The sequence below is a fragment of the Xiphophorus couchianus genome, chromosome 14 (assembly GCF_001444195.1).
Source record: "Xiphophorus couchianus chromosome 14, X_couchianus-1.0, whole genome shotgun sequence".
Taxonomy (NCBI): Eukaryota; Metazoa; Chordata; class Actinopteri; order Cyprinodontiformes; family Poeciliidae; genus Xiphophorus; species Xiphophorus couchianus.
In genome coordinates, this window is record NC_040241.1 from 17,377,369 (window position 1) to 17,405,232 (window position 27,864).

The window sequence follows — 27,864 nt, forward strand, 5'->3', positions numbered from 1 at the left end:
AGATTTGACATTTTGGACATTTAGCTAATTGGTCGGATGCAATAAGCAGTGGGCTGGTAGGATGCTGCGTTTCCAGATTTTAGTTGCGATTGTGTTCCACAGTATTGCAGATGTGCTTAATCATAATTGGGGTAATTTTGATGAACTACTGTAGTTTATTGTAGTTCATTGGAATTATTTTTGGCCTTGTTGTTTATTTTATTCACTTCCGTTAGATAGAAAAAGCACCTTTGCCGTAATACAAGGTTCTAAATTTATCATTTAATCATTACAAACTGAACAAAATTTTAGTTTACTTTCAGAAATAGGTAAAAGTGGATAGTGGTCTGACTTTTTTTTGGACATTTTTTGCATTTGGATTGGATAAAATGTTGGAAAATGTAATAATTTTGGAAAATTTAAGAATAAAATTTTATATTTTTAAATTGCACTAAGTCATCCAGTGATTTTTCATAAACAAAGTTGCTCCTTAAAGTTGAAGTATGTCACTTTAAAAAGAAGAAAACTGTTTTTTTTTTTTTTTTTTAGTAAAAATAATCACCACATTGTGACAGTATGGGACAGATAATCTGTGAAAAGATTAGTCTCCTCCACCTCCTCTTGGAGCTGCTATTGTCTGAAGAAATTAACAAAAACAACCAATCAGAGCCAGGAGGCGGGTCTTAGCGTTGTCAATCAATCTCATAAATGAGATGCTAAATATGCTAATGGCGGAAAAACAACTCACCGTTACACAAAAACTGTTTATCCTTTGTCACTGGTGGACATTTTAGTGAGCAGTTCGCACACAGGCATGAATGACAGCACTAAGACCCGCCTTCTGGCTCTGATTGGTTGTTTCGCGATAGCATGAGGAAAAAGCATAGGAGCTTTATTTTTTCCACAGATTATCTATTTTCTAATATTCTGTCACTACATGGTGACAGATTCAACAAATATGTAAAAAAAAAAATTTTTTCTAAAAGTTAGATTTAACTTTTTAAATAGTTGTTCTGTAAATCAGATGTGAAAAACTGCTCAAATTAAATGCAGATGATGGAAGAAGTGAGGTTATTGCTGTTTCATGCAGACTTTCTCTCTCTTTTGATTATATAAAGTGATTTCAGATAAAAGTTGTGAAGCGGTCATGTGGTATTTTGACACAATATTCAACCTGAGTTTGGTTTGAAGTGGTATCTGCCGAGGAAGTCGTCCAGAGAAGCATCATAATTAACCCAATCCTCCTCCTCACACCCAAACTTTGTCTGTTTATCCAGTCGACATGTGTGCTACGACCCGTTGATACCAGAACCCTCTCACTATGTTGTGTGTGCATGTTTCGGATTGTGAGGCCAGGTGTTGATATCTGGGCCAGAGCTCACGCCACCACGTCAGTCGACACGCGTGTCAGCATGTGGACACAGAGCTTTAAACTCTCATTTCATCCTGATGTGCTACACGTGTGTGTTTGTGGGAATGAGATAATGGGCCATTTGTCGCCGGAGGGGCAGCTGTGACACTGTTTAGCAGACAGAGAGACGATTACGTGTTGGATCCTTTCATAAAGATGAGAGGAGATTTTTCACAAAAATGGCTGCAAAAATGGAAGTTTTTGTCATTTAGCTGAATGAGACGAGTCTCTGCTGCAGATTGGATGATATGTTGGTTTCTTTGAACGTGGATCAAATGAAATTAATGACAAATGATCATTATTAGTATTTTTTTTATAAATCTCAATGTTACAGAGAGGTAGAGCGCACAAAACTATACTCAAGCAGCACTACTTCTACATATTTTACAAAGTCAAATCGTTTCTATATAAGCAGTTAGGTTTGTAAGAGTAAAAAAAGCCAGCTAAGTGCTAACGGGTCAGAACGTTTTAATATGATGTAATCAGACAGAAAAACACTAATTTTATCTACAAAGGTTAATAACAAACTAATAATAAAAGATTTTAAAGGCTGAAATTGTAATTAAAGATAGATCATCAATCCATCCATCCGTCCGTTTGTCCATCCGTCTTTCGGTCCTGTCTCTACTAACAATAGTATTGTGTTTTTATTGCTGCCTAATGTGTCGTCCATCTTCTTAAATAACGACCTCGGCTGATTTACTCACTGTTGAAAAGGTCACAAATACTTTAAAAGACAAAATATTAAATTTACAGGAGGATTTATGACTTCCTCTCCTCCGGTCCCAGCTACACTATAAGCAGGACAAAAAAAACATCCAGCCATGTTTATCTGCGTTTATTAATCAGCTGACTTGTCTGCAAAAACAAAAAAAATGTTATTAGTCACATTGTCTGACGTGGGTGAAAGACTGAGAAGAGGACATGTAACTGAGACCGGCCGGACATCAAATGTCTCTCCTCCGCGCCGCAGAGAGTGTTATTAGAGAGATCCCAGCGACACATCTCAGAGCTAATGGTAGCTCTGTGACAGTGTTTGCCTGTTCCCTGATTACTGCTTTTGATTTATGGTAATGCTGGCATGACTGAGCCGGGTTAGTGTGGCTACTATTCTTGTTCCAGTAGCAGGAATGCGGCTCGGCCAAAGCCGCAGAACGCCCAGACCACCGAAGTGAACTGCTGGGAAATCCAGGAATTCAGGGCCAGGCAGTCAAATGATGTAATTTTATGTTGCTTTGGTTGCACTAAAAACTAAAGCAGCTTTTTGTCCGTTAACTTTCCATAAACTTGTCAATCAAACAGTTTTTTTCTGCCTCTCTTTCTGCAAACTTTGTTTTCTTTCACCCAAATCTCCTCGGCTGCACCTGAATGTTTCGGAGTGTCGTCATTTCATCGATCCCAGAGTGAAGCTTTAATTCAGCCTCTGGGCTCCCCAGGAGGCTGGAGAACAAGAAAGAGGACAGGGCAACAGCAGCGATTATTAATGAGAGCAGCTAATGCGCCTTCACACAGACGACAAGGATATTCTGGATGGAAACCCATTTCTCTGAATAGAGGCACCCAAAATATTAAACTCTCCGGTGCAGCTTTATTTTTTGCTGCTCCGCTCTTCTTCTTACTGCAAATGTCAGGAGCAGATTGTTCCGGCACTTTTACTTTTAGGTTCTGCAACACGGAAAATGTCAAAACTACTTTTTTAAAAAGTGGGAATGGGTCTTAAAGGTGACATTGCATTTATTTACAGCCAGGAAAGTGTTGGTGTTTATTGGGATTCACCTCTTTAGTTTGCAAAATGATTTATTAATTAAATCAATTAGTTAATTTAATTAAAGGCCTAAGAAATCCTAATAAGTCAAAACGTCTATGTATTTCAGAACCAGCTCTGTTGCTAAGTTTGTTCACTTTTTGTTCACAAACAAGAAATTTCACTTCAGTTCATTTTGTTTTCAGTAGAGACATTTAAAATATAAATCACAGGTGTTGCACTGATCCTGATTTTGATAGAAACCGTTTTCTTTTTTTACTGAAAGTCGGCTAATTATATGCAGGCCCGTCCACCAGAGCAAAGGGACACTGGCTGATTTTTAGACCTTTCAGGAAGCAGATGAAGTTGGTTTCACATGAAACAATAATAAAAAATTAAGAAAATTGGCGCCAATTGATCAGCGCACCATTAATCAAGATATAAAAAAGTCTAAATAGCAACATTTTTTTTCTTTATTGTAACCACGTGTGTGAATAGTTTATTTACAAAAGAAGAAAAGGTTCAATTGGTGCAAAGAAGAAACTCTCTTAGGTAGCTGGTTTTTAACCGAGTTTGAGCCATTTTACCAAACTGTTTTGCTATAATCGCCAATAAAGACGTTTGTAGGAAGCATAGATTAAACACAAAAGCAAGCCACACTTTCCAGATTTTATTTACTCTTCCTGCTTCTTCAGGATGATGTATCTTGTGTTGGTCCAGCACCTAAAATCCCCATAAAATACATCGAGGTTTCTGGTTGCAGCTTGACGGAGAGAATGTGGGAAAAGCTGCAGCTGTGTGAATACTTTCGCAAAGCGCTGTGGCTCCGCAGATTTTAAAGACATAAACTTCAGATTTGGCTCTGACCACTTATGTGTACTTTCTTCTAAGTCTTCAGAAAACTTTGCATTGACGGAGCGGAGCTGCGGCGAGTTTCTGCCGGATAAATCTGCAGCGATTCTGACATTTCACTGCTCATATGTAAACGACACGGAGAAGTTAAACTGATTTATGGGTAGATGTTTCTACAGGGTGTTGCGTTTTAACTCCAAGTCCTTCCTGCTGGCTCCATCCATCATCCTTCAATTAGACACTTTTTGTTCCAATCTGGTTCTGTTTGGAGAACCAACCCTCATATTTCTCCTGCAGGTTTTATAACATCTCCTTTGTCTGTCTGCTTTGATTTATGGCTCCTTTCACCTATTTTCCAGCTTTCCCTCCGTCATCCCGTCTTATCTCCATCTGCTTTGTGTCACCGTCTTGTTCTGCTCCACTTTGTTTAATGTTTTACTTCAAATATTTCGACACTTTTGTCTGTTTTCTTTTTTCAGAATTTGTCGTACCTCTGTCCTGTTGCTGACAGGACCGGCCTTCTTCCCACGATTCGTCTATCTTTCACATCTCTCTCTCATCTGCTGTTTCCTTTCGGCAGACCTTCCTCTGGATCTCTTTATTAGCAGTTCTCCATCTTTGCAACATATCTTGACGTCCGGCTTACAACAACCATGACTTTTCTGAGCCCAGATTTCCTCATTATATCGAGATCATTTAATGTAATCATTCATTACAGATTTTCATATCAAAAACTATGCTTTGGAGATATAAATCAGGGTAAAATAGGGGTTCACACTATATTTTCACTTCAGAAAACTAAATCTTGTCAAGTATTTTTGTCTAGTTTTTTCTCTGGTGCTTGAAATAATACAAATATTCTATATGAGGTTGTTTCAAGTCAATAATTCCTCAATATTGATAATTTTTTCACTTACACAGGGAAAATGTCTTGTCATAAGTGGAAAAACATCTGCCTGTGGAACAATCATTTTTCATTTCATAAACATTTTGTACGTTTTTGTGTCTCTACTTGAAAATAATGCCCATAATGTTTTTGGCAATAAGTTCATATTTTTTGGCATCTGGAAATGGACCCTTTTCAAAATCCTCCCAAACATTGTCACGCTGCGCGGTTACCTAGCAACCCCAGTTGAGCCCAGACCTGTTACCTAGCAACCCAAGCGGAGTTCCAGCAAGTTTGGTCAGCTGGTTTCATGGCTGTATGCGCTGTACAATGGCTGCTGGGGAAAAAAATGAGTTTAGTTGTTGACTTTCCATCCAGAAACCACTTGCTGCATCCTAATCAGTTTAGCAGGAGGCTCTACTTCTGCTTTTCAAACATCTTTTTGCAGTCATTTTCACATGTGAGTGTAAACGTTGAGCTGGGTGGCGTCGCCAGCAACAGCTTATTTGGATTTAAAGTGACAAGACGTCCTTAAAAAAACTCATTCTGACAAGAACTTAAAATATTCATAACTGATCATACTGAAATCTCATTTAGGAACGATTTTGAGTAATGAACATGTTTTGTATGGACCATAGACCTATCCTAACTTGTTCAAAGAAGCATACTAGGTTGCCTTTAAGGAATTATTTCCTTAAACAAGTTGCCATATCTTGTTGAGAAGCTCTTTGTAAATTAGTTTTGTCTTATTCCAAGATATTTGCACTAAAAACTAGCCAAAAATACTTGGTATGATGTGTTTTTTTTGGAGGTTTTTGTTGCACTGCAGTTTCTTTCAATTTAGTTTAAATGTGTTGGTTTGCTGCTGCATCTCCGAACCCCAGAAGGAATCCAGTTCTGGAGCTACTTCCTAACATTCTTGCTGTGGGACGTGGGATGGCGTCCAGCTGAGGCTTCGCTGTAAACACAAACTGCATGCCAGCGGCCGCAGGTTGTGCAAGACCCCAAAACCAACACGCGCTGCATGCTTGCAGCTTCCTGCGAAACCTTCTCTCCGTGTCTTCTGCCAGTCCTCTTCCTCATCTTGGTGTTTGCGTTCGTTGGCGTTGTTGCTGAGAGCTTGCATGTTCTTTCCAACGTTTCTCCAGATTCTCTGGCTTCCTCCTGCAGCTCAGAAACATGCACGCAAGGTGGTGACCCCGTTGACCTTTGGCTAATCAGCCTTGCTGATAGGCTTACCAAATTTTGAATAAAGTCATGTGCAAATATTCAGTTACTGAGGAGTTTACTGAGATATCTCTAACAGATCTTTACATTAAACGTCTTTTTCAAAATCATCACTAAACTAAAGCGCTGTAAAAAAAAGTTCAATATCATCTTAACCTATAATTAACTGATTAGTTGCTTGTTGCAGTGGCTTTAACCATTTGGGTTCTGTTTTGATGCTCCCTTGTTGTGTTTGGACCCGTTTATCAGATGTTTCCCTCTCAGGATAGTAAATATTTAGGTTTTGCAGAACAGATAGCTCAAATCTGAATGAGTCACTCAGGTTTCAGAGAGCAGCAGGACCTGGTTTGTTGTGAACACAGAAACCAGGAAGTTGTTGGGTTTTCAGAGGTTATCTTGCTGATGTATTTGTTGGTTTAATAAAGTTTAAATTTGGCTCAGTCAGGCTGCCCTCCTCACCTGAACACACTTTTGCTTTCATTTGGCTTCATCTTATTTCATCTAGTCTGCAAACTCAGTTTGTCAGAGTTTCTCATTGTGAGTCCTTGGACAGCTGGTAGCTATCAGAGGGATGAGGCAGAAGTCTCTCCTCTAGCATAAACTAAAACATATTCTTTCCTCTGCTTATGCTATTTTTTCTTTCTGTTTTCCTTTCACATCATCATTTCTCAGCTCTTCGGATTCTTTTCTCTCATCTTTTCTCCTCAGGAATTACTGCTGCCTAAATTCATATGACAACAGTTCAGATCTCTGTAATTCAGCCACTAGGTGTGGGAAAGTGGGCAGGAAGTTGCAGAGACAAACATCGGGGTGCTGGGAAATTTTGTTGCCCCTTTTTCTTTCCTTCTGCTTCTAATTTCCCATTTTAAAAAAAAAACGTTTTTCTCCTGATGTCCATCCTCGTGTTTCTACTTCCTTTTCTCGTACAGGTCATGTTCGTATCACCTCAGCTGTTTTCCCTCTGGGATGTAGTGACACCTCTGAGGTGTAAAAGTGATCCGAGATTTAGAAATCTGACGTGACAACGGCTCTGTTCAGATATTTATAGAAGCTTCAGGATTTTTCTTAAATTGCTGAATTCATGGTTCTACGTCTCATTTTGAAATTATTTGTTTTCTCCATGTAAGAAGACTGTAATTTCACTCAAGTTTAATGTTAGGCTTGCACCGTGGCATTTCAGTAGTTTCTAGTTTGTTGTGGACTGCAGGTTGGGTGGCTCCTGCGTCGTGTTTTGGACTTTACAACCAATATTCTTTCATCTCAGGGTTTAGAAACAGGGTGTTCCAGCAGGACAAAGGTCCCAAACTGGTTTTGAAAGGCTTTTTGAATTACTTCCACAAAGGTTTGACCTCTACTGCATTGAATATTTGACTACCCTTTTTATGGAGGAATAAAGTCCTGTTATTAATCTGTAGACTAAAAGCATTGTTTGTGCTGGAAAACGCTAGTCCTATCAAATTACCGTAAACAAACTACCAGTTCTACCAAGGAGACTACCAAAAATTAAGTGGTAAGAGTGAAACTTAACCACTTAATCTTAATCTTCGTTCACACTACAGCCTGAAGTGACCCAATTCCGATTTTTATGTTAAGTTGGATTTTTTTTTTTTGCTGTGGTCGTTCACTTCCAAATATATGCAACCTGAAAGTGTCCCGCATGCGCAGTAGAGGGCGCAATAACGCCACACAAAGAGAGCGTGCTCAGTATTTTGTCAACCGCCATCAAAAAAAAGAAGTGCTCAGGGTTTGCGGAAGTAAACATGGATGCTAACGGTGGAGCATAGCTTACTGTTCTGAAGTTGTCCGACCGGAACCAGGATATTAACAACTTTATCCTCATTATTGTCCGCCATGGTTGTTGTTTTTCTTCCAGCTTGTGAGTATCGGGAAGCAGAACAGTGTCATTTGTTGAGTATCGGTGATGTTCAGGTCCCACGAATGCGACCTAGCTGTTAGGATTCGGGTCACATTTGAAAATATCGGTATTTTCAAAGGTGGCCTGGGTCGCATTCGAAAAATGTCTGATCTGTGTTCAGACTGTCATACAAAGATCAGATACAGGTCGCATTAAGGCAAAAAATAATAAATAAATCGGATTTGGGTCACTTCCGGCTGCAGTGTGAACGCAGCCTTACTTAGTTAATATATCTTGTTGAATCTATTTAAGCCTTTATATATATTTTTTTAACAGAAGCTGATTGTTTATATTATCTTTTTGAATTGTGGGTTAAGTGCTGTGCAGATAAATGTAATCCAGATTATCTCTGTGGCTCATGTCAGTCATTCACTTCGATTTAAGTGGGATCAAACTGGTGACACAACAAGCTCTCCAGTCACTTCTCTGCTCCCAAGTGGGACTCTGCAGAGGAAGTTGAAAGTGACAGTTGATAATGTGACGGCTTCCTCCCTCTTTCCCCTCTTTTTGTTTGGCAAAGTGGACTTTATTCTGCTCATACAATATCATTATTCAATAGAGAAATGTTAATTTTAACTTGCACATATTTAGAATAATGCATATCGACCCGCTGTACTCATGAGCAATGTGGAAACCCAATCGCATGGAGAACTGAGAGGTTTCCCGCACTGTGTAGTAGTTCCTGTGGATGTGTGTCCTTTGTTTTTTCAGTAACCTAATGAAACCGTAACCATGTCTGGGTGACTTTTCATACCTTTAATACAGATTAGACACGCTTTTTATTGTTAGATTGTCAAAAAAACCAGTTGCATTTTAGTTGGAATTTTAACAATAGAAGCATAATGATACAGAAAGCACCTAATGTATTCAATATTTATTGAAGTTCTAAAAGGTAGAGTTAAAATCAAGTTAAACAATTTTAATATATTGCAGTGAAATGGCTACAATGTAAGTAAAATTATATGTAAAGTGGACAAACCACATTTTCTGGCATATTTCACTCACCTAACAAACAGCAATACTGTGTACTCTTAAGATCAACAGAACAATATTTTGATAAAGCCAAATTAAAAATGTTATCAAATTTATAAGAATAGTAAACAAATGTTTATGATTGACTCTTTAAATGACTTTTTTTTCTGAAATTACATGAAAGTAGTGATGTTTGATCTTTTGTCTGCAATACTGCTAGCATTTGCCAATGTGGAGTCCCATTCCAATACAAATTAAAATCAAAAGTAAAATAACTACGTCCAAGCTATTGGCTATCAGCTGCTTACATGTCTCTGATTAACTGTTAGCTCAACTCTGATTACATCTAAGCTGGACTCCAAGTAGCTGTTTGTTCAACTGTAAGTAGCTGTTAACTTGACTCTGATTAGCTATTAGCTCAACTGATTAGCTATTAGCTCCACTGATAAACTGTTAGCTCAACTCAAACTAGGTGTTAGTTTAAGAAGCTGCTAGCCTGACTTTAGGTAAATGTCAGCTTGACTAATTAACTGTTAGCTTCATAGATTAGACACTAGCCTCACTTTAATTAGCTGATAGCTCAACATTAAGGATCTCACAGCTCAACTCTGACTAGCCCCTACCCTGACTCGGATTAGCTGTTAGCTTGACTCTGATTAGCCGTTAACTTGAATAAGTGACTGTTAGCTTGACTAAGTAGCTGTTAGCTTGACTCTAATTACCTATTATCTCAATGGTGATTAGCTGTAATCTTAACTAAGTAGCTTCTAGTTTGACTGTGAGTAGCCGTTAGCTTGACTGAATATTTTAGCTCCGATCTTTATGGCTCTTAGTTTGATTCTGAGCAACTGTTGTTTTTTTTAGTCTTGGTGAATTGCTGCCTATAACTTCAAAACCAGTATTTTGTACAACAACAACAAACAAATCTTTCAACTTCCAACTCTGGTCCCAGTTTTATGTCCGTTGGCTGCAGGAGGCGGCCAACTAACATGGCTGCCTGGTGTTGGTCTCTGCTGTAAGAACCCCTGATCCATCTTTGTTTTTGTTTCTGGAAATACTTTTTTTGTTTTGTGAGATTTTGTATATACTCATTCCAACCATTTACTTGCACACTGGGAGGCTTGGTATGTGAATATTGTTTATGTGCATGGCTATTTTTAATTGATTTTCCACTTGTTTTGCTATAGAAGCCCTTGTCCCTTCATAGGGGATGTTTGTCACGATCCACATTTATGTTTATGATCATTACTGTCTTATTTGTATGATCTATTCTGCAGAATTTTTCCTTTTTAGCAGATCGTTCATTTTTAGTCAGTCTAGTTGTGATTATAAGAATATGCTTTCTCTATTGTTTGTTCTCCATTAATGTCTGCTTACACTTTTAGCCTCAGTATAAAACATCTGAGATGTAAAAATTGATTAAGAAGGGAAGGAAAAACTGAAATGGAAATAGTTGAGGAGAAAACAGTGGAAATATAATAAAATAGAGCTATATCAAGTTTTCCCTCTATTTTCTTTATTTAAACTCTCCTACTGAAATCATAAAATGGTTTAAATCTTCAAATTTGACATATTTCTCCGCTTTTGGTGACCTTTAAACTTCTCCAAACTCCTCCTTACTTGCCTTTTTTCTAACTTTTCAATCTGTCCCACCATGTCTTAGTGCTCCAGAGATTCAGTTTCTGATTGGCCTCTGTTTTGTTATTTGATAGCAGTTGTAATTGGTCATTTGAGATGTTTTTAGCTAAGGTGATCTTTTAGAACTCACACAGGCACGTCACAGGAAAGGAGTGCCGCTGCCTTGATTGTTTAGTTGGCCTTTTGTTTCCATTTGCTCTTCAGAAAGTGAATGGTGGAAGGGAAGTGGAAAATCAGAGAAATGAAGGAAGGAAAGGAGTATGTGAATGAGGCTCTAATCACAACGCATAAATATTTGCTGTGCTTTTTTGAAAGGCTAAATATAGGCTGTCCTAATAAGAGGAGGGATTAAAATCACTTAAATCACATACGCAAAGAAATTCAAAAGGTTAGTTTATAATATGGCTCCTTTTTTTTACAAGACATACTCCATGTGCCGGTTGTGTCATTATTTTAAGAATCTTTATTACTTTAACTGTAACTGTTAGGTTGACTGTAATAAACACTAGCATAAAGCTAACTGTTAGCCTAACTATCAGCAGTAGTTCGCTTCAGCAACTATTAGCTTGACTAGCATCTTTTGGTCTGGCTTCGAGTAGATACTTATTATATTGTTTTTTTTAATCAAAAAAGAAAATTATAAGAATTTTTTTGTGGTAAAAATTATAAATTACAACTGGCAGAACTGTCTATTTATTTATTATTTTGCAATTTTCTCTGCATAACATATAATGAAATTCAGTTACTATGTGGTAGCTAGTGTTAAAAATAACACTACGTTTAGTAACTGGTCTCCTAGAGAAACCTAGTACTACAAAAAAGATTATATTTTAAGAGCAGTAGTTGTGTATGTGGGGCATTGATTTCTGTAGCCTACTATGCAGCCACAGTCAGTTACCTAAAAAGACTGCAAAGAAAATCTAAATATTTTTTTCCTTTATTGTTTTCACAATAGTACCACCAACTATTATGATAAAATAACAAGCCCATATCACTCTCTGTTAGTTTGGCACTTAGCAAATGTTAGCTTTGTTAGCTGATATCTTGACACTGAGATTAAGTTGTTAGTTTGAGTAGTCGTTAGCTTGGCTCTGAGTAAACGTTAACTTAGTTATGAGCAACGGTTAAATTGAACAGAGGTTATGTGCAGCAGCTGTTTGCTTGAGTAGTTGTTAGCTTGAGGCTAAGGAGACATTTGCTTTATAAGGCATAAGCTTGTAAAGTTGATATATATAAAGCGTGGAGCTGAGAAGTTAACTTTATTAGCTGTTTGTTAATTTGGCACTGAGAAGAAGTTAGTTAGCTTGAAAAGCTGTTGGTTCTGAGCAGCTGTTTGCATTATTCTGCGTACCTTCTAGCCCAGGGGTGGGCAACTCCAGGCCTCGAGGGCCGGTCTCCTGCAACTTTTAGATGCATCTCTACTTCAACACACCTGAGTCAAATAATGAGGTCATTAGCAGGACTCTGGAGAACTTGACTGCACTTGGGAGGTGATTCAGTTATTGGATTCAAGTGTGTTGGACCAGGGAGATTTCTAAGATTTGCAGGACACCGGCCCTCGAGGACCAGGATTGCCCACCCCTGTTCTAGCCCATCTCTGAGCAGCTGTTAGCATTTGTTCCCTACTGGCCACTATTATCATAGCGCAGGGTCTACTGATCAAGTTAGTAGAAGAGAACACAATTATGAGAGATTCAGCTAATGATGACATAGACATCATGGTTTGAGAGCTTCAACTGATTTAGCAAAATATTATCTACAACATTTGTACGATACTGCTAGCCTTGTCTCTGGATTTTTTTCCAAGAAGCTATCTATATATATCAATGTCTGACTTATCATCAAACCATTGTATACAGTCAACAAATGCTCTGTACAGTTACTTCAACACAATCCTGGTGCTCTGCTAGCCAGAGAGAAACCAAAACAGTAGAGCAGGTACTTGTGACGTTGCACTGGACTATGGCTGCATAGAGATATTGTGAATGTAAGTGAAGTGCATGTAGTGTTGAATTAAATAAATACGTGGAAATATGGATGTTTACAAGCTGTTTCTGCATTATCTTTATCTGCATGCAGTAGTACAGTTTCGGTGATATTGAACTTTGTTTTCAAAGATCAGTCTCAATGCATTAAGCAGTTTCTCACTAGCAGTTCAATTAAACATGGATCTCATTTAATCAGACTTATATACCATGTTAATATTTTATACTAGCCTATCAAATCTGGACTTCTGTAATTGAGTGTAATATGTTTGTTATCTAAACAACTTTAGGAAGTGTTTCTGTATCACTTCTGTCAAATCAAAACCACTAGGCTGACAAGAATGCATTTCGGGTAAAAACAAAGATGTAGTTTGAGGAAATAATTCTGATTAAATTATCTTCTTGACACATAAACACATAGTTCACAGCAGAGTTTAACTTACTGTAGGGCACAAGAAAGCCTCGGATTTTATCTCTCACCTCAGCTGCAGCTGTTTGACTTTCTAGGAAGAGCTGTGAAGAAAACAATGCGACTAGAATGAGTTTCTCTAGATATTGCTGGAACAGTAGTTCTTTAATCCTGGAAATGTTCTTCAGGTGATAAAAGGCTGACTTTGTAACTGATTTTATGTGTCTCGGAAGGTTCAGGTCTGATTTCATCACTACACCCAGATTTAGAGCCTGATAAATTTCCAGCTACATCGTTCCTCTTTAGACCCGAAGATGATAACTTCAGTTTTGTTTCTGTTCAGGTTTTGTTTCAGTTGTGCCTGTTTGCAACTAGAGTGCAAGTGTAAACGTTGAGTTTGGGGGCGTGGTCAGCAGCCCCTTATTAGCATTAAAGTGACAGAACACCAAAATGGCTCATTCTGAAAAGACTCCAAAACAGACAGAACTGATCAGCTAAATCTCATAATCTGAGAATTATTTTGTGGGAAAAAAAATGTAATGGATATTTTTTGTGTAGCCCATAGACCTATTCTAACTTTAAAAAATATATATAACAGGTCTCCTTTAATGTAACGTGAAGTAGCTATATTAATACATTTTTATAATAGTCCATAAAAATAAAATACTGAGAAATTTGAGAAGTTTTGAGTCCCAGGAGAACATGTAAGCTGAAGCTCATAGCAGCTCTTTATTCCTGCATTCTTCTTGGGAAGCCCTCAGCGCTCGTTGTTTGTAGCCGTAGTAAACTTGAGTGTGAAGAGATGAATGAAGCCGTGTTTAACACACTGAGCTGAATGGAGCAGGTCCCAGCTAAACACACACACACAGACACGTTATCACAAAGCAGACAGCTGGAATATGTTAGGAATCTAACATCATGGATGTTCACCATATTTCACTTGATACGCCGTTTTTTTCCTTTCTGGGCTCATTGGCCTCTACAGGGTCGATTTGATATTTTTTGTTTCCTTCCTGTGCCACATGTAGTGAGTGTGCATCGACTTTCAAGGGTTTGCCACTCTCGCATACACACCCTGTGTTGCTCAACAGGTCAGGATGTTTCACAAGTTTAGACCTGAACGCAGAGGATTGGTTCGTGTGAATTTTATCACAGGTCTTTGACTGTGTGTGGGTGTGTGTTAAGCGACTAAGATTTCCTTTCCTGCGTGTGATGTAAGAGACTCGCAGGGGCCAGAGAGAAAGTTGTAGTCTCATTACTCTCATCTCCAAGGAGTCTCCCTGGCAGTGGCAGAATGAAACCATGGCCTGTGGGAGAAGTGAGGAGTGTGTGTGTCCTACAGACCCAAAAGTCGCCTGTTCCCCCAGGAAATAATTTATTCTCCACAGGCCATTCAGAGGTCAACGTTTGAGAGCGCTTAATCCAATTGGTGCGTCGCTCCTTGACCTTTATTTGTTCCAGCCAAATAAAGGCTCCCCTGGCGGCCTGAGGGCGAGCGGAAAGCTCGAAGAGGATGAAAGAAAATGATGCTGACCGCGACTGCTTGCTATGTATCTTTGAAACGGAAACATGGACGACCGGGATGAGAGTTTGGCACAGTGATGTTTCAGACCAGTTCTGCGCTCTGCAAAAGTTGCATTACTGCATTCAGCCGGCTTTGTTTGGATTTTAGGTGCTAGATCAACACTAGTTAGTACATTTTGGAATAAAAGCGATGACTGAAAAACTTATCACAATGATATAAACATTTCATATCAGTCAATATTGATATTTGTCTATTGATAATTGTTGATTAGTTCTTTGTTTTAGATGTCTTTATAACTGGTGATAAAACCTTTCCTGTTCTATCCAATTTTCCTCCGACACTATTTTTTTCTTTTTAAGCAGTTATGAGGCAAAGTGGTGGAACCTTAAACTGCTATTTCGCCAGTTACTCAGCAGGTTGTTGCTAGGTAACCAAACGTTACTCAGCAGGTTGTTGCAAGGTAGCCAGACCTTACGCAGCAGGTTGTTGCTAGGTAACCAAAGAGTAAGTGAGTCAGTTGATTCCACCAACCTTGCTTAGCCTGGCCTTCAGAGGTTTTAAACCACTAAAGCCTTTCCTCTGCCTACGTCTTCCAGAATGCTGTGTGGTTCTGGATTGGAGCTCAATGAATAATCTATAAATTGAATATTCAATCAGACATATTATATATATTGATATTAATCACTTGTCTATTCCGATATGTGTCATTTATTTATCAGACAGTCCTAGTGAACACAGCATGGTGTTGGCAGTATCATGCTATATTGGTGTTTTTTTCTGCTAAGGCTGTAAAAGACTAGACATTATGTCAGGGGTTCAACTTCCAGCATCAACCACTCTGCTTATACACCCAGAGTTTAATGTTAAAATGGACTAGTCAAAGTTCAGTCCTAAATCCAAATTAGACTTAATAATTGATGTTCAGATGCATTCTACCAAATCTGAATTGCTTTGCACACAAGAATGGGAATTGTTTTCACTTTAAGTCCAAAAAAATCTGTTTTTTATTAAGTGTTTTTAAAGTGGGGGTTTTAGAAAGGCCTCAGAAAGTTGCATTGAAGTGAGAAAAAAGAAATTTAAAAAGAATAAAAAATGTTATAAATTTTTAAATATCAAATCTGATATGTTTTTCTGTAAACATTATAAAATTGAAGTTAACATAAATTATTGAAATATCATTTGCTACGCTCACCCAGTGTTTCGCCCAGTGTATTTTAAGCCTGGCGGGCCACCAGGCTTTACTTGTGTCCCCACCAGGCTAAGCTTTGCTTATTTAGTCAAGTATTTTTAAAATGTTGGTGTTAGGGTATTAATTTCCCAATTTTTCAATAACACATAATTATCAAGTGATATTTTCAAATTTCCTATCGACTTTAAACTTTTTTTAACTCAAAAACACAACGAGGCACTGGATGAATGACTACCCTAGCGCCCAACCACCAGGCTTAGCAAGTTTTTTGGGGGGAAATCTTGGCTCATCTTTCTGATGGACTGTCAGTCAAATTTAGCTGCTTTGTTCCTACAGCTAGTGTAGCAATTGCAAAATATGCAAGTATTACGCAATTACGTTTCTGACTAGAAAAAGGACTGGTGGATGGTGGAACAAATAACCCTAAGAAATCAGAAGCTATGAGGCTGCATTTTTGCTAAACAAATGTAATAATTACTATTGTAAACGTTTATGTTTCTTTACATATTTTGCAGCATTTTCTTTGGTTTTGCAAATGGTCATCCCTGGCCAGAAGCTAATGTTGTTTGGGTGGCTTTAAAGTTTTGATACAGGAATGTGAATATCCACAACTTTCAGATCAAACTTGTGCGTATCTTTTCAAAACGTTTCATTAACGGAGAGGTTTCCCAAAACATGGAGTAGGAAGCTGTAATTTCTAGAACACCTCAGAATGAGCAGAATGGATGGAAGAAATAAGGAGGTTTGTGGAATGAGTGTGGATCTAAACAAATATTTACACAGGACGGAGCATGCATCCTCCCCTGTGTTTATGGTTGGGTTTATGACCGCATCTCCTCCCCAGCCTTCTCATTTTTATCCCATGGTTCTTTTCTCAAGGCAGCTGTGTCCCAGTGGTTTATGGTGCTCCCAACTCCTTAGCCATGAATCTGAGGGGGAGCATTGAGAATATGTCCTAAAAAGAAAATGAAACCTCTGTAGTGTTTTAAGTGGGCTTCTGTCTCTGTTGTCACACAACAAGCCAAACACACACACACACGTCACTGCTTGCGTTTCATGTCTTGAGGAGGTAAAATGTCCAAGACGTTTAGTGGAAGTAGATAAAAAGCTGCACAGAGTATGTTAGCCCGAGGAATGGACTACAACTTCTTTTATTTTAGTCATCCATCCAAAAGCTGTGTTTTGTACCGTCTTCATCTTTGGTCTATCTTACATTAATGTGTACAGAAATAATGAAAGATCATATCATAAAGCATCACTCTTCCTGGGTTTTTCTATTTGGCTGCAGTTTGTTTCTTATTTTGTCTGTTTTGTTTATCCTCAGTTAAATTTCAGAAGAGGATTTTGTAGTTTTCTGAGCCGATTCACCTTTTTTTATTTCTAATTTCTTAATGTTGTGATTGTCTTTCATTCATATTATTTTGTAATTTTTTATTACTATATTGTATATATTGTATATTTGCTCACCCAGACTTTAAGATGTATATGAATGTTAATATGTAAGATCATTCAGAATCTTATTGGATTTCGTTTAGTTTTAAATTAACATTTTTCTGTCCATACATGACTCAGTTGGTCAAATACAGTAAATTATTTTATAGTGGAAATAATTTCCATCAATAAGCTTGTAGTTAAGATCATAATTAGCTAATTGTATGGCTAAATTATGCTAAGAATGGGCAAAAAAAAATTGAAATTCGATCAGAGTATTACATTTGTATTACAAACGATCTTCGTCATATTGTATTTGCAGAAATATGACCGCGTGAGTGCTCTTAGGAGCAATATATCTTTGAGGTATATTTCCCCGGTAACTATGCCAACAAGAATTTAGGCAGTTAGGAGAAAGTGAACGGCTCGTGAACACTCTGAAGTGTACTTTATACCGTTTATACGTTAGAAAACTTTCGTCTTTGTAAGTATTTTTGGCTTTTATAAGACATCTAGGCACGTATTGTTTGTTCTTTGGTTGGTTAAATGTATAGGGATGCACATAATGTTTGAGTGTAGCATTAAGATATGTGCTTTAGCTAATAATCAATTTTTCTTTCCGTTATATTTCTGCTACAAAAACGTTTTGTCTGTGGCATTAAGATGAGTGTTTTGGCCAGTAACCTATTTTTCCCTTGTGTTGTATTTAGTTTCAAACACCTTTAAAAGAAATTCAGCTAAGAAAAGCAACCTTGTGTGGAAACTTTTTATTAGTTGCTCGCTGGATGTCTAGTCACGTATTGTGAGGACAGCACAACGATTGTATTGTAATATCAGTAAATATCGGCCATGGTAGCAGAATTAACATGGGATATTGACATCAGCTCAAGTTTAAGCGTATCCCTAATAATAAGTCAGATAAGTTGGTTTTGATGCAAAAATCTTGCAATCTTTTAATTTTCTGTAGAAAAGATACAGCAGCACTTTTTTTCTTTTTATGTGTTGCAGTCTAAAAAAAAAAAACGGTCAAAATTTTAACCAACAGACATCAAAAGAAACCAGAAACTGATATGTTTGCAGTTTGATTAGGCTGTTTTTGAAAATGTAGCATCTGGGTAGCATGTGGAACATTGGTAACAGTGGGCGACCAAAAGAGGAGACTATTTTTCTCTCTAAGCTTTTTGTTGGAGGTTTGAATCCTGGCACCTCTGATGCATCTCTTTCTCTGTCCATTTCCTGACTGCATATTGCTCATTTAGGCCACAAGAACATAAAAACATTTATGCACCAGGTACCATATTTCTACCAATTACTACAGATTTACAAATAAGTTTATTTTTCTGCCTTCTTCAGAGTCAATTTTAAGAAAATATCTGCATATTCTGTTGCATTGCTTGCAGCAACATTGCACTTAAATGCCGGTATGTATTAGGTCTACAATTAATGCTTAATTATTCTATTGATTATTCTGATGATTAATGGGATAACAAAGCCATTATGAAGATTTCTCAGTTTAGCCTTTTTACATGCAATTCTAAATACAATGAAAGATTTAAATAACCAAATAAATCTATGTTTAAGTAGGAAAATAAACATTTTACTGCCTAAAGTTCAATAACATAGCATTCCTTAATGTACACTTGATCAATAGTAGCAAAGAATGCAGCTAAGCAAAAAAAGAAATTCTGTCTACTAATCTTTTAAATTTTTATTTAATAAATGTAGAGCAAAAGGTTTTTAGGATTTTCTTTTTTAAACAAAATTTGAACCGGGTGAAGCTAAACCTGCCACTTTAAGTGTTGTGGGTAGAACATTTACAGACAGGTTTTTTAATCTTAAATGCAAAATGTACATATTTTTGTACTGTTTTGTCTTAATTATGGCTCTGACCGTATTGTTCTTTAAGTGGATGGCCTTTTTTACAGTCCATATACTCTAGTTAGCGATTATTTGATTACTGAACTAGTTAACAATTATTTCAATAATCTTATAGTCATCATTAATGTGATTGTTTCATTCCTGTTATTAATTTGTTCATTGTAGTCATCTTTTACATAACATGTTTTAATAAGATTTTAGAAATTATTGTTCTCACTTTACCCATGATCAAGTTTTGAAATATATTTTTCTAGAAACTGAAGTTTGGGCCGATCCTTGACGATAACTGTCAAAAATGTATCGTTCAGCTGAATGAATTGGCTCCAGCTGCTTTAAAAGCAAACAGCTCACTTTGGGGTCATCATATAAACATAGTTTAATGAAGTGAAATCAATGCTGATAATTGAGTGCAGCTTTAGTAAACTGGGAAGAAACCACTCCTACTCCCACACCAAAACCAACTTCACTGTTTCCTCTTTTGCCTTTATTGTGCTCCAAGCAGGCTTTAAATGCTGTAAATATTACTTAAAAGACGTATTCATTCACCAAATCACCGTTTTTGTGTTCCAGGAGACCGAAATCATCGACATGTGGACAATCTGTGACACAAGAAAAGGAAAGTACGCCAAGTCACCGAAGGTTGGTAACGTGTCCTTGAGTCTGAGTCAGAGAGAGGGAGACTGAAGTTTTTCCTTCTGCTGTCAGGAACTTTCTCCTCAGGGTATGAATGTGATGTTTAAGTGTTACTGTCAGGGAGAAGTGTGTGTGTGTGTTTCCTCACTCAGCTGATGGTGCTAAGGTGACGGGGTGCTAATGAGGCCGCCGACAGATGGCCCGTCAGACAGGAAGTGATATAACCAGTGACTGTTGGTCGGGAAGTCATTGTGTATTGCGGGTTCATGAGGCTGAGACGCAGATGAAGCAGCGTTTTTGACCTCATCGACGTCTTTGTGTTACTCACGAGTGGATTAATTTGGAAAGAAATTCAAATATTGATTTCTACAATAAATAAAGTTTAAAAAAAGTTATAATTTCCTATTTTTTACCAATCAATTTAGATTACCAAATATTTTATAGAGGCGTTTCATTGAATTTTTAGTGGGGTTTGTCAGGTATTCCAACTTATTTAAACGTAGTGAAAGTGAATTTGAATTGGAGACATTTTTATTTCTATTTGAAGGCATTCATATTCAATTTGACTGACAGTTGCAGTGAGTGGAACAGGTCTATCGACAGCATATTTGTAATCGCCCTCAACAGAAACCATAAAGTTGCTATGGCTGGAACTGCAGCAGAATCTCTGGCTGTTGTCAGACTTTAATGATTTGCAGTATTTGAGACTTGGGCATTCTGTACTCTGTGAGGTGATAATCTTAGTCTTTCTTGTTTTACATCTTAATTAACAGGAGATTGGGGTTTTTTTTTAGAAAGGCAAACTTCCTCCGTACATTCAGCTCTCCAGAGAGATACCACAAGGCGCTATGTTAGGCCCACAGGCAACTGATTATGTTGTATTGAAAATCTTTGTTTAACTATAAATATTAGATTGCTAATTAAATTAAATCTCTTGAAAAAGTGAAATGTACACCTGCTGGGAATAGACAGACGTTATGATGTGTGACTGTGGCAACAAGGTATTGATTTTACAACTGGAAACTGATTAGCATCTCAAAAGCTCTAATTGGGGGCGTGCTGTGGTGGCACAGTGGGTTGGGACGCCCCACGTTTGGAGGCCTTATTCCTCGACGCGGACTTCGCGGGTTCGGCTCCCGGTCCCGGCGACCTTTGCCGCATGTCCTCCCCCATCTCCTTGCCCTCTTTCCTGTCTGCCTATTGTCGCAAAAAATACGAGCCACTAGCGCCTCAAAAACTCTAAAAAAAAAAAAAAAAAAAAAAGCTCTGCTTGAACCTAAACTACATCCCCAAATCCTAGAAGAGTAGAAAAGTTTTTTTTATGAATGCAAAACAGAACCAAAGAGCAGACAGAGAATGAGGAAGTTCAGATTGTTTCCAGTCTCTGCCCGACTTTCTAATCCTACGGCCTGATAGAGATTTAAAGTGGAGCGTCAAAAGCAAATGAGGTGGATTAGCTCTTCAGCTCGTTTGAAAACTAGCTGCTACTGCTGATCCTTTCTGCCCACAGCATTACCATCCACAACAATACTTTAAAGATATTTGAATGAAATGAGTTACAACATTTAATTCACCTTTAGGAAAAAAAGTATTTTTTATTTAACCTTATATTGAATTGCATTAAAACTCATGTACAGAGAAATGAAAAGTAGTTGCCTCTTAGATTTCTTCTTTATGAAGGTAGTATAATGATCCAGGGCTACTTTATTTGCTTCAAGAGCTGGATAATTTACTGTAATTAATGGCACCACTAATTGTACCTCAAAATCCTGAAGGAGAATGTTTGGCCATCAGTTTATGACTTGGACAATAATCCAAACCAGGGATTTTTCTAGCAGTTATTTTATTAATCCATTGTGACGGCAATGAGTTGGATAAAAAATTTTTGTACATTTTACAAATTTTTTATTTAACCAGTTAATCTTATTTAAAATAATATTAGAAAAACACAAATAAACAAATAATTCAATTCCTAATCCAATGACATTTCCTTTAGTGATTGCTTGATTATTGATTATTTGCAGCAAAGGATGCATCTGCAGCAAAAAAAGAACAACTTTCACATCAATATGTGAAAACTTCAGCCATTGCCAATGGCTAAAGTTTGCTAATTTATAATTGGTTGATGGAAACGTGTTTAATAGATTTTTTTAAATGTATATCTATATTTTTTTTCCACAGTTTTGTTTTAACTATTGTTTTGAGTGTTCTTTCATCAAATGGTAGGTCATGTGTGGCAAAGGCTCTGGATACAAAACATTTTCTAATATCTGCTGTAAAAAGCTTGGATTGGGGATTTACAGCCAGATTGGATTGGGGATTGTGATTGAACTGTTTATTAGTTCAGGCTGGAGCCAAGTTTGAATTTGAAAGGTTAGTTTCCCCTGTTGCTCTCAGGTCAGACCAGCACAGGAACAAAACAATGGCGTCCGAGATACACCAGCATCACTGGGAATAAACCGATTGATGCTTTGATTCAGCCTGAGACATTCAAGACACGTCAGGGCTGGAGGATCACAGGGTCCGTTCAGCGTCTCTCTGTTGTGGAGGAAAAACAGTTGACAGCAGTCCCAGTCTTCCACATGCAGCCCAGAAGGCAGGCAGAACCTGCCGTCATGAGAAAGAGACAGAATGATGGCTCATCCCACTGAGAAAACTACAGATTAAATCATCCATCTATACATCAGATCATCTGTACGTTCATACATCAGATCATGCATCCATCAGTCCATGCAACCGTCAGTCCATCTGTCTGTCCATACATCAGTCCATCGGTCCATGCAACCATCAGTCCATCTGTCCATCCATTCATCCATCTGTCCATCTATCCATCCATCGGTCCATGCAACCATCAGTCCATCTGTCTGTCCATACATCAGTCCATCGGTCCATGCAACCATCAGTCCATCTGTCCATCCATCCATCCATCCATCTGACTTTCCATCCATCCATCCATCCATGCGTCCGTCCGTCCATCCGTTCGCCCATCCTTCCTCACAGCCTGCAGGTTCCACTTTGTAGCAAAAGTTCACCATTACCTTTGTATGTATTCATGAGCAAACACTGGACATATTCAGGTTTATTTTTTAATTAAGTAATATTTGTGTCCATGCACAGCATTTCCCGCAGCTTCCTGCATGGCTGTTTGGGCTTCATGTGGTGCATTTGTTTATTCATTGCTGCTTCATTCTCTGTATGTAAATATTTACCGGTGCACCAAACAGCTATGAGCAAATTCAAACAGTTTTACTAAGTCATGGAAATGATTCGCCTCTTTTTTACACCCAAAGGAACTACTAGGAGTTGCACTTATCTGCACATATATGTTTTTCTCGACCCACAATGCTTTTTCCTAATCTTCACATATGACTGTTGAGCAGTGTAGATATTTGTATTTGCTCATAGTTAAAATATATTCAAGATTTTATTCATCTGACTTTGCAGCTTTAAAGAGGTTTTATTACATTTGATCATATAAGTTGAGCGCAGCACTGGCCAGATGGCGGACATGCTTTGCAGAGCATTTTATGGTCCTTAATGACACTGTTTTTGAGGTACGCCCCCATAACTTTACTGTTTTGATTTGCCTTCATTTGGATACCAAACACAGAGTAGTAGTGTAGTTATTGTGGCTGCTAAACATTGAAATGGCCGCCTCTGCAACACTAAATGCAGGTTTTAAAAGATCAACAGCATCATTTTAGATCAAGGACCAACAATCGTGCCAATCAGGAAGGAGTGTAGTCTTCTCAAAAATACACAACAGTTTAAACTGACAAGTAAAATCATGTTTAGAATATTTTTAAAATAAATCTATATATAAAAAACTATTTAGGCAGATTGGAGCTCAGGTTCCTCCTGTTTTCACTCCAGAACTTGCTTTACTAAACTCAGCTGACTAGAGTACTGGGACGTTATTTAATGGTGAACAAAAAGAAGAGTTGGGAAAATTATATTTGATCACGAACATTATCATTTATTTTAATTAGTGCCGGGACTCTACATTTTTTAATTGGCTTACATGCTGCCTCTGTAATTAATTAATCCTAATTAAAAAATTTTCTCCCAAAAATGATATATTGACAAAAGAAGAAAAACATCTTTTGCTGCTAAATTATTGAATAAACAGTTGTATGAGCTCAACAATAAAGATATTTATTGATTTTGTATTTAATCTCTTATTTAGGTTATTCATCCATCAGATTGATATAAAATTATATCCATTCAGCTTTCAGGAACCCCTGATTACTCATGTAACTTTTTAAAAAAAAAACTTCTTTAGGAACGTAGACTGTAGACGTGGACATTAGCTTTTAGGATGTCTGTAGTGCTGCTACATGTTTAGCATTTAGATGCTATTTTAAGTTTGGACAGCTTCATGAGGCTAACATAGGTTAGCACAACTTGAACACAACAACAGTCTTTTCCAGTGTCCCATCAGATAATTTTTTTGAAGAAATGTTCACTCACAGTGGGCCAAGAAAAGTGGCTTTTTCGTTTACCGTGATGTCCTGTGCATCAGATTTACAGATGTACCAGAAATACGCAAATACAAAGGTTCGAAAAAACAGTGATCATTTAATCAGAAATCTATATAATCAAAATTAATGCGTTAGTCCCGTCCCTAATTTTTATTGAATGAAAGCAAAATTTCACAAATTGGAATATTTAAATTAGCAGGTCAGAAATCAAATATATCGTTTGGCAGCACCATTGCCTTGCAGGAAGAGAGATGATGGTTGTAATCTCAACTTAGTTTCTGCATGGAGTTTGCATGTTCTCCCTAGTAACAGCTACTAGGTTAACTGAGTTCTCTAAATTGTCTAGCCAACTTTATAATTACTTTTAAAACGGTAAAAAAATGGCCAGGACTCTGCCGTGATCCGCAGCTATAAATGATGTTTGTCCCGTGTTACTAGAGCTGTACATCTCTTTACTGTTGGTCTGGAAGAGCTTTATGCACACATAAAAGGGAAACCAATATTTTGAATAAATGTTCTTTGAACTCCCTTAACAGTCCGGTTAATTCAACTCCCTCACATCAGGAAAACTGTCACCTGTCACAGGATAAAACCTGAAGTCCAATGGTCCGATTGTGCTGCAATATAGATTTGAATACCTGGTACGTTTCCCTGGCGATATCTTTGCATCTGCCTGTCATTTGTTGTACCTAAAATACAGGATCGTCAACTCATCCATATCAGCTGTTTTGGTTTGAATGTTTGATTGTATGATCTTCACTTTTTAAAAATGACTCAAAAAATAGCTTATTTCTTCTAAATTACCTGTAAAGTTATAGCACAGGTGCTCCTAACTCAATTTGAATATAACTAAATAGCTTATTTGTTAAATTCAGTAATTCAGACTTAAAAGTGTAAGATTGTCGTTGGTTATTATGCAGATTGTGTATTTTAATTATATATTTCTGTCAGTTTTGATCAATACAAATTATTTTTCGTATAGAAATGTTATGTTACTAATCATCGGCAGATGGTCATCGACACCTTCTACCCTCTTTACTAAAGAAATTTCTGTATCAAAGCATATTTGTGGAAAGTTTAGTGGAAGAAAAAAGGTGCAAGAGCAGCGGTGCCAGTCACAGCAGTATTTATAAGATAAGTTTCAGTTTCTTAATTGAATTAGTAAAATAAATGAACATTTTGGTGATTTTTGTCATCAAAGTTTGCAATCTTGGGATATTACTCCACTCAACCTTCCTCTGCAACGTGAGACATGACTGAGGAAGAACGATGCTTAATTGTGAGAAAGATGCAAGGTACCACAGGGAGTTGGGCTAAAAAAGAGGAAAAAGTCATTTAGTTAATTAGTTTAGAATGCAGAGCCTCTTGCATCACATTCTTCCTCTCTGGAGAGACAGACACAGTTTGAGTTTGTCCTCAGTGTTCAGATTGTTTGGTTCTTGGTTGTTTTGGGGACGTTGTGAAAATTGAAACAATTCTGTTGTTTTGTTAGGATCCTAAGTTACGGGAGAAGCTGTCCTATGAAAAAGAGGGGTTGGAATCCAAGCTGCTGACCATCGTCTATGGAGTAGACATGGTGAACGTCTCATTCATGTGTTTGTTGGGTTTGGATGAGAAAACCACACAGGTAATCCTGGAGCTCTGCCTCCCTCTGACACACATTAGCTAGTCGTTAGCATTATCTGCCTTCCAGCAGCGATGCAGTTGAGTCACATGCCGTCCTCATGTGTGTTTGTTTCCAGATTTGGACAGATGAGCTCTTCGACCTGGCGACCAACATACTGTCCAGGAATTCATCGAGGATCAGGCACCTTTACAAAGCGTAAGACAAGTTCACAGTTTAGAGAACTGAAACTGCTGAAGGGTGTCAACAGAAAACAAAATATTATTAATTAGTTTCATTTTGTGACCAGGTTGCTGTGTATTGCAGACTTCTGCCCAGGTCCCTCTTGAAAATGAGATCTAGATCTCAACGGGGTTTACCTGGTTAAATAAAGGGGGGGAAAAGGAGAACGGAAAAGAGTTTACATGTCCAGGATAATTCAATCCATCTGAACATCCATCCATCCATCCATCCATCCATCCGTCCGTCCATTCATCCATCCGTACATCCATCCAGACATGCATACATACGGGCTGAAAAATGGGAGAACTTTGTGAATGTGTGGAATCTGAACAGGAAATGTGAAGGACCCTGTTTGTAAATATTTCCAACGATGCTCTGGTTTGTTTTCAGGTACACTAAACTAAAGCTTCATGGGAATTCGGATGGGAGGATCCCTATGAAGCAGTGAGTAAAAGCCTTTTCTGCTCCCTCTGTAACACGGCCACCTCTACGTTGCCTATTCATGTTCTCACTTTGCTCTTCGTCTTAAAAACATGGAAGTTGTTGTCTGTTTTCTCCTTATTTATAATCTACATTGCTGTGGGAAGTGTTTGCTCTCTTATAGATTACTTTTTTTTTTAAATATTTTTTTTACTTTTTATACCTACTCTATGAAGAAAACTTGGCCAAAAATCCTCCGTAGTGAGTCAGAAGATTCATCAGTCCAGGAAGGACTGATGAATTTTACTTATGAGGCTATAAGGGCGCAATCACTTTTTCACAACGGGTCAGGTTGGTTTGGGAAGCTTTTTTTCCCTTAACATATGAATTCATCTTTTGAAAATTGCTTTTTTGGATTTATAACTTGTGATCTGTAAGACGGCAAACACCTTTTTACCCCAGCGTACGCTAACCTTTAGCTCCAACTTGAACCAAGCCAAACCTAACAGTGAGAGTTTTTGCTTTTCAGCTTTATGAAGTTGTTTTCTGATAAGAAGAGGGTGGAGACTGCAATGGAGCAGTGTAACCTAAACAACAACAAGGTAAGCAATACATGCAATCTCTTGTGATTAACCAAAAAATATTCATTCAAACAGTAACGCTTTCATACAAGGAAATGGAAAAAACATTTATCACTTGGTCCATCAACTTAATGATGAATATCTGATTTTTATTAAAGAAAATTGACATTTAATAACTTCCTCTATCTTTAACTTGCTGCATCACAAGATAAAACTTCCCTCCATTTTTGAAAGAGAGCACTAAGATAAATTCACTGTCAATAAAATAAATTTCCTGTTTCAGGTCCGCTTCTGGTTTAGATGCTAGTGTTTAGCTTTCTATGGTTTTAATTTTTCTAACAGAAGGCAACTTTACCTTTGAGATGCGTGAATGTTACAAACTTTTAAATAGAGTAGATCTAAATTACTTACTAAAAGGTAAGAAAGCTGCCTGCTCAGTTGGAAGCTCACATGAGCTTGAAGCTTTTTTGTGCTTTTTTGGACATTTTTATAAAATGTTCTAAAAACAGCTTAAATAATCTAGAAATTTGTGTCTGGAAAAGTTATAAATTTGAAAATCATTCCTTATATGAAGGTGTTTTTTGTAACAGCCATTAGCTACAATCTGCACATATTCCCTCTAAAAACAATTACAGTTGCTTATTTTAATAGTTAAAATACCAAATATACCTAATATGCAGATACATGCACAGTGGGAACTGATTTAGAACTACCACAGACGCTAACATCTACAGTCGTCTTTTTTCTGCTCTTCAGCCAGTCGCGTATTAAGTAGCAGTGCGTCCAGGTTGAGTATTTGAGAAATACTCTAGGAAAAAAACGCAAATAATTTGTATTCAAATTTGACTCAAAAATCCACAGA

The 27,864-nt window shown here is 37.5% G+C and overlaps 1 protein-coding gene across 1 annotated transcript in view; it reads left to right on the top strand.

The window, feature by feature from the left end:
• Positions 1 to 27,864, top strand: part of plcb3 (phospholipase C, beta 3 (phosphatidylinositol-specific)) — a 64,875-nt gene that overhangs the window by 19,063 nt on the left and 17,948 nt on the right. Inside the window, exons 3-7 of the mRNA XM_028038408.1 lie at positions 19,612 to 19,680; positions 25,648 to 25,782; positions 25,898 to 25,977; positions 26,392 to 26,445; positions 26,951 to 27,023. Coding sequence (XP_027894209.1) covers positions 19,612 to 19,680; positions 25,648 to 25,782; positions 25,898 to 25,977; positions 26,392 to 26,445; positions 26,951 to 27,023 — 411 coding nt within the window. The remainder of the gene's footprint in view (positions 1 to 19,611; positions 19,681 to 25,647; positions 25,783 to 25,897; positions 25,978 to 26,391; positions 26,446 to 26,950; positions 27,024 to 27,864) is intronic.